Below are 13,782 nucleotides of genomic sequence, written 5' to 3'. Positions count from 1 at the left end.
CCCATTTCAGAGGTGATCAATTAGACCAGCACTATGGAACACCATTATATCCTCAGCTGTCTATACCCAACTGTTTGCCACTTTTATCCTGCCTCAATTTTCAGAGAAATAAAAGCTCCGCGAACTTACTGCCGATGTCTCCTAATCTTGACTACATATTATGATAACAACTAGGTTTTAAATAAGCGTATATGTGTAGAGCGTATGGTTTCGATGACCTTCTGCTAGCGAATTCGACCACCGGAAAGTAGACCCAACTATGACTGTCAAACGTAAGTCCTTGCAATCTACGGCGAACAGCACCCGAACGCGACTGCAGCACTGTACATTACTATAACTGAGCGAATTTTTTTCATTTCAATCAATTTAAAAAAGCCAACAGTACGTTTCCCCAAACGGATTCATCGACAACCGTAGCAGAGAAAGATATGATGAGAAATCGTTTCCGTTGACAGTGAAGAGGCCACCGGTGTAGAAGCCGGTACTAACACACAACAACTCAAGGAAAAGAAGTAGCAGGAGTTCACCAATGTTGCGCTTCTATCGAAGTCCTCTTGTCTTGATTCTGTTTCTGCAGCTATCTAAAAGCCAGTTGCTAGCCCTAGAGCGGCCGGCAGAATTAACAACAGCAATTAGAACGACGACAGCGACGACAAAAACACCACACGTCGTCGTGCGTTAGTCTCGTTGTTGCTCTGGCAGACAACAACTCGTCTAGCCACCCAACGAGCCTGCGTGCGTTCTTGGCTGAACGTTTTTTTCGGCATATCGCACAGAAATCGCGCAGATACCTCTCATAGTTGTCGCGCAGTCGGTTGAGCTTCTATGTCGTTTGTTCCTTTAGCATCAGAGGCCCCCGTGGGCCGATTAGCTGCCTTTGCCATACATTCCTCCGTCACGTCATACAAACATACCAAGAGATACAGACAAACGCTCACAAACGAGCACACAGCCTTACACACGTTAAGATTAGCATAGAAGAACGGCGAACTGGCATAAACACACAGAGAAAAGATAACCCTGATGACAACGAGCTTTTGTCGTACTTGTAGTAGTGTGTCGGTCTACATAACAGTATTCGAAGCAGTGATACCTGCCAGCAAAGGCATATCTATGGGTGATAAGGAGGGCAAAAAAAAAGGTGAAAATACGCAGTGCCCGCAACAGTAAACAAACGACGACAGAAATGATTACGCTTAAAATGTCATAATGCTTACGGTGAGGAAGGTGAAACGAGATAGGCGACATTAAATAGATTTATACCAGTTTATTAGAGTTGTGTTGAACCGATGGGAGTGAAACCTCCTTTTTGTTAATTTGGCAATGACGCTCATCGTTGCCCTCGATTTCCATCTCCTTCACGATGCTCTCCTCGATGTCGCAGTCTCTGAAGCGTTCAGAACTCTCATCGGCTTGTTCACAGATATATCTTTCCCCGAGATGAATGGTCCTTACCAGAAGTGTGACGGCAGCAGAATCGCGAAAGGGTTAACTAATCCAGAGCTAACTGTCATCGCCGTCGTTGTCGTTGTGAACCTATAGAGGACTCAGTATGCAGTGGTTATTAGAACGAACGAGAATTCATAACTTTTGCTATAGAACGACAAATTTGTGGTAACTCTTTCCAGCTAGGACGTTAGGTCGACATAAAGATCGATTGATGCTAGATTCAACTTGACGATATGACTTTTCGTACCAGCCTTGTAGAGAATGACCATTTGCTTCATGCCAAATCTTTTAGACTCTATGCGACCCATGTTACACAAAACGCATCAAATAATGAGTGAGCTATAGCTTTAAAAAGTTATTAGAATGACGAAAAGCATGCTTACAGATTATATTTACGGAGAAATTGGTAACACAGATATAGTAAATGTGTCTACTTTGGCTTATTTTCATGTTACCTGGCGGCGTATAATATTCCCAATCATCGCGTGAGAACTATCATGAGAGTTCCATGAAATAACGGCGGCAACAGCGATAGTAGATACTTATTTCTAACCCAAAGTCGGCACGTAGAGAAAATCCAGCGTCCTTCGGTAAATGGACGAGACACAAACAATATCGAGTCAGAAAAATGCCTTCAGTTTTCGGATTGGAACGTCTAGAGGAAATCGACGATCGCTTGCCGTCGAATCTTCATTCATCACGTTTGATTTAGGCAGAACAGAAAATTGTTCCGGATGTGACACCATAAATTAGCTCGTATCACTTTTTTATAGCTCTGATTATTTATTTAAGTTATAATTTTTCAGAAAATAGCGAATCAACGGATCTCTCGGCGTTTGCCTGAAATGCAAGCCGAATAGGCTTTCTGGTATGGCTCTTTCTACGTACTTCAAAACCGTCAATGGCTTCTTTTGATGAGTCGCACATATTAGCGATTTCAATTAGTTTACTCAGTGGCTAATTTACGCCGATGAAAGGGAACGATGCTGATTCGTTCGGAATATGAATGATTGAGCTGAAAAACAGCTATTAATATGACTGCTGATCGTGTGATAATAATTCTAATGAGCCGGAAATTTTTGGAGACATCAAAGGATCCGGAAGACATTTTCAAGTCAGGCAGACCCATAAAGTAGTAAAGTGTGAAGAAGGTTATAATAGACAAGTACTAGTAAAGTATAAGGAACTACCAAACAAAGTACCAATACCCCCAACTAACGACTCAGGTTTTCATGTTATAAAGGAACACCGATTTCTAAATTGAACAAATAGCGTACAACTCGAAGACCGTTATTCCCATTGACAAAATTGAAAAAATTTCAGAAAAACAAAGCAAATGTAGCGCCTTTTCAAATTTACTGCATCTAAGCATCTAACACTGTACCTGCGGTGGAAACCCTGTTCAACCCAAAGAAGATCAACAAGGTTACACCGACAAAAACACACGGATACGACGGAATGGACAAATTGCAGCCAAGCCAGGACAGAAACTTGACATAATCCTTCCTTCATGTCCTTTTTTGTTCGAGTGCTCATCAATTGTGTGGACTCCATTATGAAGTGCTATAATGAGTACATTTAATATGTGATTCCTATGATGTTGTGCGGCACACAGACGGCCTCCAGTCATACGTAATGCTTGTTTTTATTAGCCTTGCTGTTTCAGTGCTTGTAGACGCATTGCAATCTATGTTTCTTTGCAGTCCTATATATACGCAACGCCTATACAGCTAACCGCAATATATTTCTTATTTAAAAATTGTTTATACTTATAATACTATCTGGTTGTGTGTCAGTCGCTGTAAAGTTACACCAGCTGGCCTTTAGCCTGTCCCGGCTAAGACGAAGGCCTATTACAAGGTGTCGATTGACAGTAAGGAACGTTACAAGTTTTGTTTGCGCAAGCAAAACAAAAAAATGCGACCTTGTCCATCACAAACTTGATAGGAGTAATATGTAATATATCCTATTTCGCTAACAGTCGGCATCTCAAATGGCAGTTGCAGTAACATGGAGGGGTGCGCGATAGAGACGGATCCATACCCAGACGAATCGCCCTATGGTAAAAGAGCAACAAATAAAACTATGAAAAGCACATATCTGTATCGCGCCACAAACAAAAGTAGTGATCACTGTAGAGCCTCATTTAGAAACACCATTGCGATTGGTCAAAGACCGCTTAATGACATTGCAAATGAACCACAATAAATAGCCTATATATGTAGACATCTGCTAACCAATCTAGGTGTTGATGCAGAAAAGTTATCTTGCAAACAGTTGCACTACTTTCTGGGTTAAAGAATACTAAATAGTACTTTTCAATTAGGACCCAGTAGCGATCACGCGGGCGAGACTGATCACCCTACGACAGAGCCACACGTTGCCGACTCGATTTGCACGAAATGCGAAAAACCTACGAAGGACGCGGCTACATTTCTCCCTGAAATATAACCGTTTTCTCCTCTTTCTATACTATGTATATTGAAGCCTACTAAAGGATTACAAAGTTTAGGCTGGGATCATTTCTCTCTGAAATTCACCATGAAATGCTATTTCTTAATTATACCCGATTGCTTGCACATAGATATTCTGAACGATTTTTCTTCTGCGTAAATAGGCTTGACGTATGTGACGGTGACTCTACTGTTCTAAGCGTATTATTGACGTGACATAATGTTATTTTATCTCAGTGCTGTTGTTTTTTCCAGTTATGATTGATGGCATCGCAGACGATTATGTACGTGATGCTATTACATGACCTTCAATATGGGTAACCATTACGAAACGACCGACGATCGAGTCACTTGCCCCTATCATTGTCTAGCGTCTGTTTCGTCTCCTGAACTGAGTAACTAATCACTCTAATTAACAGACGAGTTAATGTAAATGTTTGTCACGGCTAGCATTTCTCTTATTTGTCAGTTTTCCTTAATGGTGAACAGCTGTCCGCAAGCTCTAAATTGCATATCATTATTTGGATACACAAACGTAGTGTACTGTGTTACTTTCTTCGAAAGATATGTTTGTTTCCATAGATAATATTCTCAGATTAGGTAAGTCATTTCTATTGAGACGACATTAAAGATCCAAACAGTATGGGATCATTCACAGAAAAAAATTATGCAAGCGGCGATTCCGCATCATGCCCCGAGGGCAACAGTTACGGGACACAAGCGTTAACCAACTGCGGTAAGGAAAGCTTAGTTTGACTCTATTTTTTACTGTAGTATGCTGTATGTGTGTTTTGCGCACATGAATTGCTTTCTTTAATAATTGCTCGTCCATCAAATGAAGAAAGAAAAGGAAAACGTCCAATAGATAAGTACAAGAAAATCGGATCTTGTTTAGTAATTTCCCGATGCGCTAATGAAATATATCCTTGCATCTGCATATTATTTGAAGCGATCTTTTCCACGTTATACATGTCATCCTGTTCTATATAATATTCAAGTTTACTGGTGTTGTACATAGCATGTCCACGAATTTTCTTAAAATCGTATATACAAATCTAAGCAATCGAACCTATAATAGTTACAGTATATACTATATTTTGAGATATTTTCGTTTTTAAATCGTAACCGTATAGAGGCCAGGTTTGCCGTTTGACTTTCGTGAGATTATTTGTCGCTTTTCATTCGTCTATCTACTTTGCCATTTCCCAATAGAGCTTGGCCTGACAGAGATATTTCTTACCTCTAATGTCACTTGTTTTATTGATCTAAAAATGTATATTTCGGTAACTAAAGGCTCATGTCCAGTATACCAGAAGCTGCACGGTCTGGCTTCTGCGTTATATTATGGTAAAACAGTTTTCGGCCACGCAAGCGGAAGGCAATAGGCTTTATACAGTCAATATCCTTTTAGCTTCCTATATAACAGTTGATTTACTTCCTAACAATATTTCGTTTGTAGTTGTATTTTTTGATAATCTGTCAGAATACTGCAGTTGTTGATCTCGGTCCCGAAGGTACATTTAATCCGCTTATTTTTTAGAGAAAGATTAAACCAAGATCGTTCTCTTAAATCCCGTCAGAGTCAAAAACTGCCGTTGCGCGTGTATTTCTCGTGGACTTACTATAAAGGTCGCTAAAAGAATAAACTTATTATAGTATTCTTCTTTCTATTCTAGCGCTTGTTAGAGGCCATCATATATCTGAGTACAAGAAAACCAAGACGTTGATTTTTCGTTCTTAAAACAGCTAATAAACGGTTCGCACTTTCACCGACAATAAATCAGAGTCAGCTTCAAGTGTGACTGTCATAAGAAGTTCTTGCTGTCCCTGCTTGGCCCATTTTGATGTGTACCAAGACGTCTAAGGAAAGAAGATGTGCGACCGAATGGTTTCGTTAGCAGTTGTTTTTTCGTTGGAAAATGTGTAGATTTATAGGCGTGTATAAGAACAAAAAATACTACATGGGTGCGAAACTTTACGATGATATTAACGATGTGTTCATGAAACAAAATATAGAGTAAACTGACTAGCGCTGATGCTCTAAACAATGCAGGCTTCGTCAGTCACGGTTACCCACGCCATTAACTTCGTAAGCATTTCCTCCAAATCATACTTTTTCCCGGCTCATCCAGTGTTTATCGACTGCGAATCCGCGCATGCGTATAAACACATCCCAATACTATACTACCGCTCGATCAACTCGATATAGTGGACTCAAAGATGCTGATAGTCTATAAGCTCACTGGCCATTAAGAATGACCTTGTGCTGCCATTTTTCCTCAACAGCATTATCCAGTCTGCAACTTAATCACTCGTACCGCGAACTAAATATATGTAGGTAATGAATAGAGCTAGCGAAACGATTCATGTTCCCAGCTTGCGGGTCAAATTCAGGTTGAATTTATAGAGATAGTAGATTCTGTATTTTAGATTTATAGAGATAATGAAAAGCTGAAACAGACAACAAGACGCACTGCTTAAAGGAAGAAACACAAAAAGAAATGAAAACTATAGAAGTGATATCATAATATTTATTTAGAACTCTCAAAAGGAACTATATAATGACTTAGTATAACAATGATCTATTACTATTAGCGTTAGTATTTTTAATAATTAAAGACACAAAGAACGAAATGTCTCCGAGATGGTGTTTAGCAGCGACGTTGTAAGACGACATGAGGTCTGAATTTAAAATTGAAGCGCAGACAAACTTCATCTGGTGCTGGTGCCTACCATTTTAACCACGACGTAAGTACCGGACGCGACGCTAAAAACATTTATCCTAAAACCACTCACTTGTCAACTTGTAACAAACATACGTTAAGGTCAACAGCTTAAGAAATATGCGAAGCTGGCGATATTTCTAAGTGTCCTGGAGATGCCCAGCAGAACTACTTCGATACCATTCCTTGAAGTCTGGAGTATCTATATGACTCGTAACGTTTCATATTTTCATCAGAAACCGAATCACATATTGGTGCAATCACAATTCAGTATTTTATGACTGTCGTCCCGTTTGTGGTTTTGAGATCAAACGAATTTCGTGCTTAGGTTTTCACCTGCCAAAAAGTAAAGACTAACGTTCACTTACTACAAAAGTACAAACTTATAAAATACGCGCAATAGAAGGATAATTCTGCTATACAGCGTTTCATTTCGGTTGGTATCAGAGCAGAACCAGGCACTCGTAACGTCGACAAACCAGGTTTGACATCTCTATAGGGACATTAACTTTCCAAAATATCTTCTCATGCGAGCCCAGTGTTTATCCAAGGAATTTGAATCCCTTACTTTGAAGCGTCTGTTTTGGCACGCGATCAGCTAAAAACTAGATTAGGACGAAAATGTAGATAGTTTGATTTTACACCATCATCACACTCTACGAAACGGGAGCGTATGGCAATATTTGCAACTAGTGTAACCATTAAAGCTGCTTACTAGCGGCGGAAGCTGATGCCAAGACCTGAATGTCAAAAAATAGATCTACTTGCTCAAAGTTCAAAGTACGGCCCTCTCCTGTATTTGCGACCCAGAAACTGTAGGCCCCTGCCTCAGACGCCATTCACTCTGTCGTAAAGTGCAAGCTACATTTTTTACGTATGAACGTATTTCAACCCGAAAGGTTACAATCAAATATAATCACGCTTACAATACAAATAAATGCCCTGTTACACAGTGCCCTGTAAAACAGTGGCAAGCGACCGACAACGGGAACTCCTCTTAACTACATGGGCGAATCGTTTGTTCGTAGGTTACTAAAGGCGTAATTGCTACGAATATCTAGATAATTGACATGTGCTATTTATACTCAAGGAACGTGTGAGTTCGACATTGATCTAAATTCGAAATTATCGGGAACGCCATGTGCTTAGCTACATATCGTACGTACGAGTAGAACAAGCAGTAGTAACTATTTGTTTCGTTCTTTTTAATGATTTTTGTCATATTTTGTGTTTCACTATTAAGTTTGCAACTTTAATTAAAACACTTCAGCCAAATTTCGCAACATAATGCTGACATGATTTACGCTGATTTAATCATATGTGACCATTTAGGTGGACTATTTCTCTCAAGCGTTTCAAGTTTCAGTTGCACTAATGACCAGCTGTCAACGGTTTTCGAAATTTGGGCGGTTGACTGGACTCCATTACAGAACCAAAGTATAAGCGTCTAGGCAGAAGTCTGCATACTTAAGCCATGAGTCAACGATGAATGACAGGTTCCAAATGTAGAATTTTGCCTTGCCAGTCCATGGTTTGTACTCGATTAGTTTAACGGTTCGATACTGAACTATATTAATAGTAGCTATCGACTTTATCCCGCTTAACTTCACCCTGAATTAAAAGTAATTATAATTAGCTATTTTCAACATAAGTTAAGGGTTGTAACTACTTATTGTCAAGAGTATGTTCCTAAGTAAACAAGTAATCAATCATTACTAATATTATACTTTCGGATATGATTGTAGATTTCATCTATAGGCAGTCTATACCTGATAAGCTTCTTTCTTTCCCTTTTCAGTTGGCAGCCAACTACAACAGACAAGAACCGAATCGAAATGTTTTAACCAAATAAATGCGAGCTGTCTGCTTCACCGCTATCGTTCCGCGTTCTGCACTCGTTTCTAAAGCAAAAACTTGAAATATTCTCACGAACGTGCGCTAGATTTGCTCGCTCTTTAGACCTTTTGATCGAACTATTTAATACAATATATCTTATCGGTAGCTTGTGTTTGTGCCATATCTTTGCCTACCGCCTATTTACATCGAAACTGTACACAGGTATGCGCTTGTTTCTATGTGTAGGCGCCGCGCGGATTCAGCGGAAACGTGATAGAACATTTTCTTAAACTCAGACTCAGTCAGTTTGAGACTCACCCATAGTTGATAGACAGCTTTGAGATCTGGTCCATGGGCTGCCACACAAAACAGATGTGCACCAAATACACTGCAATAATATGTTATTACCTGGGCCTGCCTCAGCGCCAGCACCACTCCGCTGGGCGGCAGTGGGCACCGAGCACTGGCCCAGACCATATGGGCATAGCTCAGTCAAGACGCTATGGCTGCCTCTCGCGAGACCCATCCGAGCCCGGAACCGAGAAGAGAAAGGGAGTAAGCCAGTCCGGTACAACGGAGAGTTGCATCCCCCCGTCTTGCCGAAACTACAACCAGACTCTGGCAGTGCTCTGTGATTTCCCTCATTCAGCCGCGGCGGCGAGGCTGCCTAGACGACTTGATGGTGCATCTGCGGACCCACCCTATATATGGAGAAAAATAAAAAGAATAGCGCAAAAACTAGAGACCTTAACTGTTTATGCACTACATGAGATTTGTCTATCTAGATGTGTTCAGTAATAGTACCAACTGGATATATATCAACATCCTTATTGGCATATTTTGTGCTTATTGGCCCATTGTACTCAATGTTGTACAAGTGACTGCTGTGAACTTCTATGTATGGGGTGAAATAGTTTATTGCCTTTGAAATCTCTTATCATGAGCTTTTCAGTCATTATCGGACTCAGTGCAATAATTCTTATCTTGTATAGGCTTCTTTGAGTCATGCTTCAAGTTTATCCACTTCGTAACATATACGTTAGAGCGATTTGTCCCTGTTCGGACTTTGCCGCCACGCGCTAAACGCTGATAGTGTGCGCGATCTTCGTTACAGTCGGTATTTAGCCCTGCTAGAGAAATGTAAACAAAGCGTTCCGAAAATCACCAGCGGCCGCCGGAAATTCAATCGTTTACAGGATTTGCCGTTGTGTAGCCAAAAGAAAAGTTAAAACTTTAGATATTATTAACCAAGTCACAGCAACTAGATAACTGTGTATATAAAATGAGACATAAGTTATTTGTTGGTCGCACTGTGCTTGTCCAAAACGGACAGGTCGACAAAGCGTTCCGGCTTCTTAACAGAATTCTCGGTGAGGCAACGACTTTTCGAATCAAAATAGTAGTCCAGCTGTGGTTTTCTATTACTAAATTACTAGAGATATTGCACACAACCTATAGGCAAGTATCTGGACACGTTTAGCCTCAATCCGATATTGTGCATGTTTCAACGGGTGCTTTGTACTACATCAACAGAAGTCAATATGGTGTGTTTGTATTTGGGGTCAACACAAACAAAATAATTAAAACCTTACATGTGTCTGCCACAGTCAGCCCTTCACAGACATCGTCGCTGTGTAATGTATTATGATATATAGAAGTAATAGTAAAAACATATTACGCCACTATACGTCATCTATATCATGCGCCGTCTTGGCGGGGCTACGCTAGTGTGAAGTTGTTCGTGGCTTTTTTGTTCAATAAGGCGCAACGCACCCAGCTAACGGCGTTGGGCTGTCAGCGCGCATCAGAATAACTATTCAGATTCTACCAAAAGCAGCTGTAATAATAGGGGTTGTATAAAAAAGTAATTGTTATCATACCCCCACCTTTGAAATTTTTTAACTTTATAATATTTTTAATATTTTAATTTTATTCTGGTCGTCAGTATGTTCTGCGACAGTTAATCTAGCTTAAGCGACTTAATCGTACAGTCTTTCTAGAAATTCAAATGCTATCATCATAATTCATAAATTAAAGGTTAAACTGAACGATTAAATCACTATATGATTTCACTTTATGAATCACGGCGAAAATGTGTAGTTCTGACTGAATCTGGCTAACAAATATCATCGGTTGTAACATAATTTAATTGTTTTATTTAATCTGCAACGATTTTCGAATCTACCAATTTTCTGTTTAATTACAAAGTTTCCCTGTAGATTCAAATTTGCACAGGAGGCATCCGTTAGAACTGCGAAATCCTTGCGCAGATCCTAATCTTTAATACTACTTGTGCCCTATGTGGAGACCCACATTGACAGTCAATTATCATTTACTCAAAGTCTGTGTTAGATAAAAACAATACAGGATAATGCATACAATACAGGATACATATCGTTGAGGATGTGGTATTTGTAAGTTCTCGCACTAACTCATCATTTTTTTTTTACTATTTTTTATATGCATTAGGTAAAGAATTTAAAATAAAAAACAAAACACTCTTGTACCACCCTTTGATTACATTTCAAATAACAGTTTCGTTAAGATGACCGGTATTATAATGTGACCCTACGCTTTTGTATTCTGGCGCACGACTTTACAGGAATGGAAGGTATTTTTGATCAATATAGACGTAATCGTTTCTATGAGAAGCCCACCCAAAAGCGACGGCGCATCAACTACGAAATCTGCAAGGCTATCTACGAAGAGGATATGTCCCGCAGAATTCAATTCACCCTACGAAAAAATAGACATGAGCCTTGGTTAGGAAACCACTGACCGTTTCTTGTCATAGGGGGAGTCAACCATAGATATGCTTAAATTCAGAGATGTTAGATACCGTATAATATTATTATTAAATAAAGTAGAAATGAACTAAATGTCAAATAAAGTACGCTGGCCGGATAGTATGAAGTAGAGCCGGTTAGTTTTTAAAGTTACATTTGATACAATGGTGTCTTCTCTGGTACGTTTTTTTCGTCTTTTGCAAATTTTAGCTTGGTAAACTTTTATTGCATGTTACTAACGACGATTCGAACAATTAGTTATAGCGGCATAACGGCAGCAGCTGCCAGAGCTAATTTAAAAGCAAAGTAAGAGACAGCAATTTAATCATTTTCTACGCCAATGAATAGTGCTCCGGAATCATACAACTTTATTCATTTGTTACGAACGTTATTTCCCGTTATCCTCGTTCTAATAATATTCGGAACTTTTTTTGTGACACTTTCTCATGATGTCATGACTGCGCACTTACCGGTTGGTCGATCGGGCAGGCATTCCCCTGACACTTCTAATTATACACCATACTCGTGAGTCTATGAATATAAAGTTAATTGTTAACAGTAGTTAGCTCCAATTAACGTATAAAATGGCACAGTTTAGCCATACATAAACTATACTGATGTAGGCTGTCTGATCCCATCGTTTCAAGAATACTTGATATCAAGGTCACCATACAGCTAGGCCTACAGCTAGCCATACCTTCAAACTGGATATAGACCGTCATGTGCGCTGAATAATGGTCCTAATATTTCCGCCCTATACGTTGCCGACTAAGTAAACATATAAAGAACAGCTTAGATTCAACAAATTACTATAGCTAGAGCGGTATTATTGACAATTCCTGTTAAAAGTAAGATAATTTATTTTCCATATTGAAATTCGCTCACAAAAACACAATCTTTCAGTAACAGAAATCAGGATTTAATTTTCGTCAAGACATATTGATCCTAATTTTTGAACTTAAAAAGTTAACAAATTTTGATTCGTTATATAACAGGTCTATACGTTAGTCAACGTAATTTTAGTGAAATCAATTCAGTATTTTTGTAATGACCCACGAATTTACATTTAGCATGGAAGTTTATTATTTGTATTAAATATGAGAATTGTAGTCGTAAATACATCCGATGATCTGCATCGTATTCAAAGATCATCTGATTTGCTTAGTACGGCAATGAGCCTAAAAGTTAAGGCCGCTTGGTGACGGCTATTAGTTAATTTACACTGTTATCACTATATGCTACATTAGTGTTCACAGTGATAACTAATAACTGTTTAGGTGAGAACTTTTTGTTTTTATCTCATCCCTATGCCACGCGTGACCGTAAGCCTAAGTGCACTGTGCCAACTTATGTTAGGAATCATCTATACATCGGTCTCTTAGTCATTTATAAGATGCACTGAAAAACTTGCATTTCATTTACATCTGTCCATTTTTATTTAACACTGGTTTTTGGGTTTTTCTTTTTTTTAAACTTAGATTTGGTTCAAAATTTTGTCCCTTTAAGCACTGTAAGTAAAATCTTATTAAAAATGCTTGTAGGCCTTTTCATGTCCGAACGACAAATGCGTATATATTTAAAGGGCGATCATTTTCTTGCAGAAGAGTCTCAATATATATAACTTCGCACGCTAAATATATTTGACTATAAACAAAAAATATCATTCAAGCTCACGAGTTCTTGATTTTATTCTGTAGGTTTTTTGCACGTGTATTTGGCGTAGTTTATATGTTTCTGAATTTATGTTTGTGTAATTTCAATACAATTATGTCGATCTTGTCATCTTTGCCACACAACTCATCAGATAAGGGTCTCCTGTACGGAATCCGATCTTCAAAGGAAAAAGGATCATTTGTTCTTGAGCGGAAAAAAGTCGCCAAATACTCCTTGAATACACTGACCCTTGCGGCATATGTGGTTTCGATACATCTAAAACACACAAGAGGTATATGTATTTCTTAGACATTTGAGGGCAACCAAGTGATATTTTTACTGCACTAACTTCTACTTAGGTCAATTAATATCGAACTAGCTAGCAGTCTATAACTAGATTATTATTACGAATCTATATTTTGTTTTCTAGAATTAATCTATATATTTTATGTAAAAAATTCGCCGTAACGATTACTGGCTGCAGCTGCGAAGCAAAGAATGTGCAGAACATACATACGTTATTTAAAGCTGGAAAAAAGGTTTTAGTATAGAGAACACATGCGTTTAATGTGTATATTCCTTTGATAACAAATTTTTTTCAATAGGGCAATTTTAGTCAACAGCTGGTGGCCTGCCATCGAACTAACTGCTAACAGTAGCGAATTGTTACCAAGAATATTGTTCACACCATAACATTTTCAAACCAGTAATACACGGTTAACAGAATGCCCATTTTGCATTATATACACTCGATGAGCAGTTTAGCGTGAAACCTATTCGATGAGGTTGGCCTTTCATAAGCCCTTTCTCTATTCTACGTATATTTCAGTGCATACTAAAGTGTCACCGCGTCAAGTCAAACCAATACATGCTTCATCTCAA

At 38.8% G+C, this 13,782-nt stretch overlaps 2 protein-coding genes and 2 long non-coding RNA genes across 4 annotated transcripts in view; 2 read left to right on the top strand and 2 right to left on the bottom strand.

Moving 5' to 3' along the window:
- Positions 1-217, top strand: part of LOC111266633 (uncharacterized) — a 55,087-nt gene extending 54,870 nt beyond the window's left edge. Inside the window, exon 6 of the long non-coding RNA XR_015313522.1 lies at positions 11-217. This is a non-coding gene — a long non-coding RNA (uncharacterized LOC111266633). The remainder of the gene's footprint in view (positions 1-10) is intronic.
- The window catches only part of raw (NDT-like domain-containing protein raw), a 71,332-nt gene extending 61,820 nt beyond the window's left edge, over positions 1-9,512 (bottom strand). Inside the window, exon 1 of the mRNA XM_022844264.2 lies at positions 8,780-9,512. Within this exon, the coding sequence (XP_022699999.1) occupies positions 8,780-8,814 (35 nt within the window). The 5' untranslated portion in view covers positions 8,815-9,512. The remainder of the gene's footprint in view (positions 1-8,779) is intronic.
- Positions 9,513-9,604: 92 nt separating this feature from the next.
- Positions 9,605-11,412, top strand: mRpS21 (mitochondrial ribosomal protein S21). Its single transcript, XM_086970980.1, has 2 exons — positions 9,605-9,831; positions 11,064-11,412. The coding sequence occupies exons 1-2, from the start codon at positions 9,744-9,746 to the stop codon at positions 11,237-11,239; spliced, it is 264 nt and encodes an 87-aa protein (XP_086827106.1). The 5' UTR covers positions 9,605-9,743; the 3' UTR covers positions 11,240-11,412.
- A 675-nt stretch (positions 11,413-12,087) lies between these two features.
- LOC147752650 (uncharacterized) lies at positions 12,088-13,761 on the bottom strand. The gene is made up of 2 exons (XR_015313520.1): positions 13,589-13,761; positions 12,088-13,176 (listed from the first exon to the last, which is right to left on the bottom strand). It is a non-coding gene; the product is annotated as an uncharacterized LOC147752650 (long non-coding RNA).
- Between the last annotated feature and the right edge of the window lie 21 nt (positions 13,762-13,782).

Source organism: Varroa jacobsoni, unplaced genomic scaffold (genome assembly GCF_002532875.2).
Source record: "Varroa jacobsoni isolate VJ856 unplaced genomic scaffold, vjacob_1.0 scaffold_1104, whole genome shotgun sequence".
In the NCBI taxonomy this organism is placed as follows: domain Eukaryota; kingdom Metazoa; phylum Arthropoda; class Arachnida; order Mesostigmata; family Varroidae; genus Varroa; species Varroa jacobsoni.
This window is presented reverse-complemented; position numbering and strand designations above follow the sequence as displayed.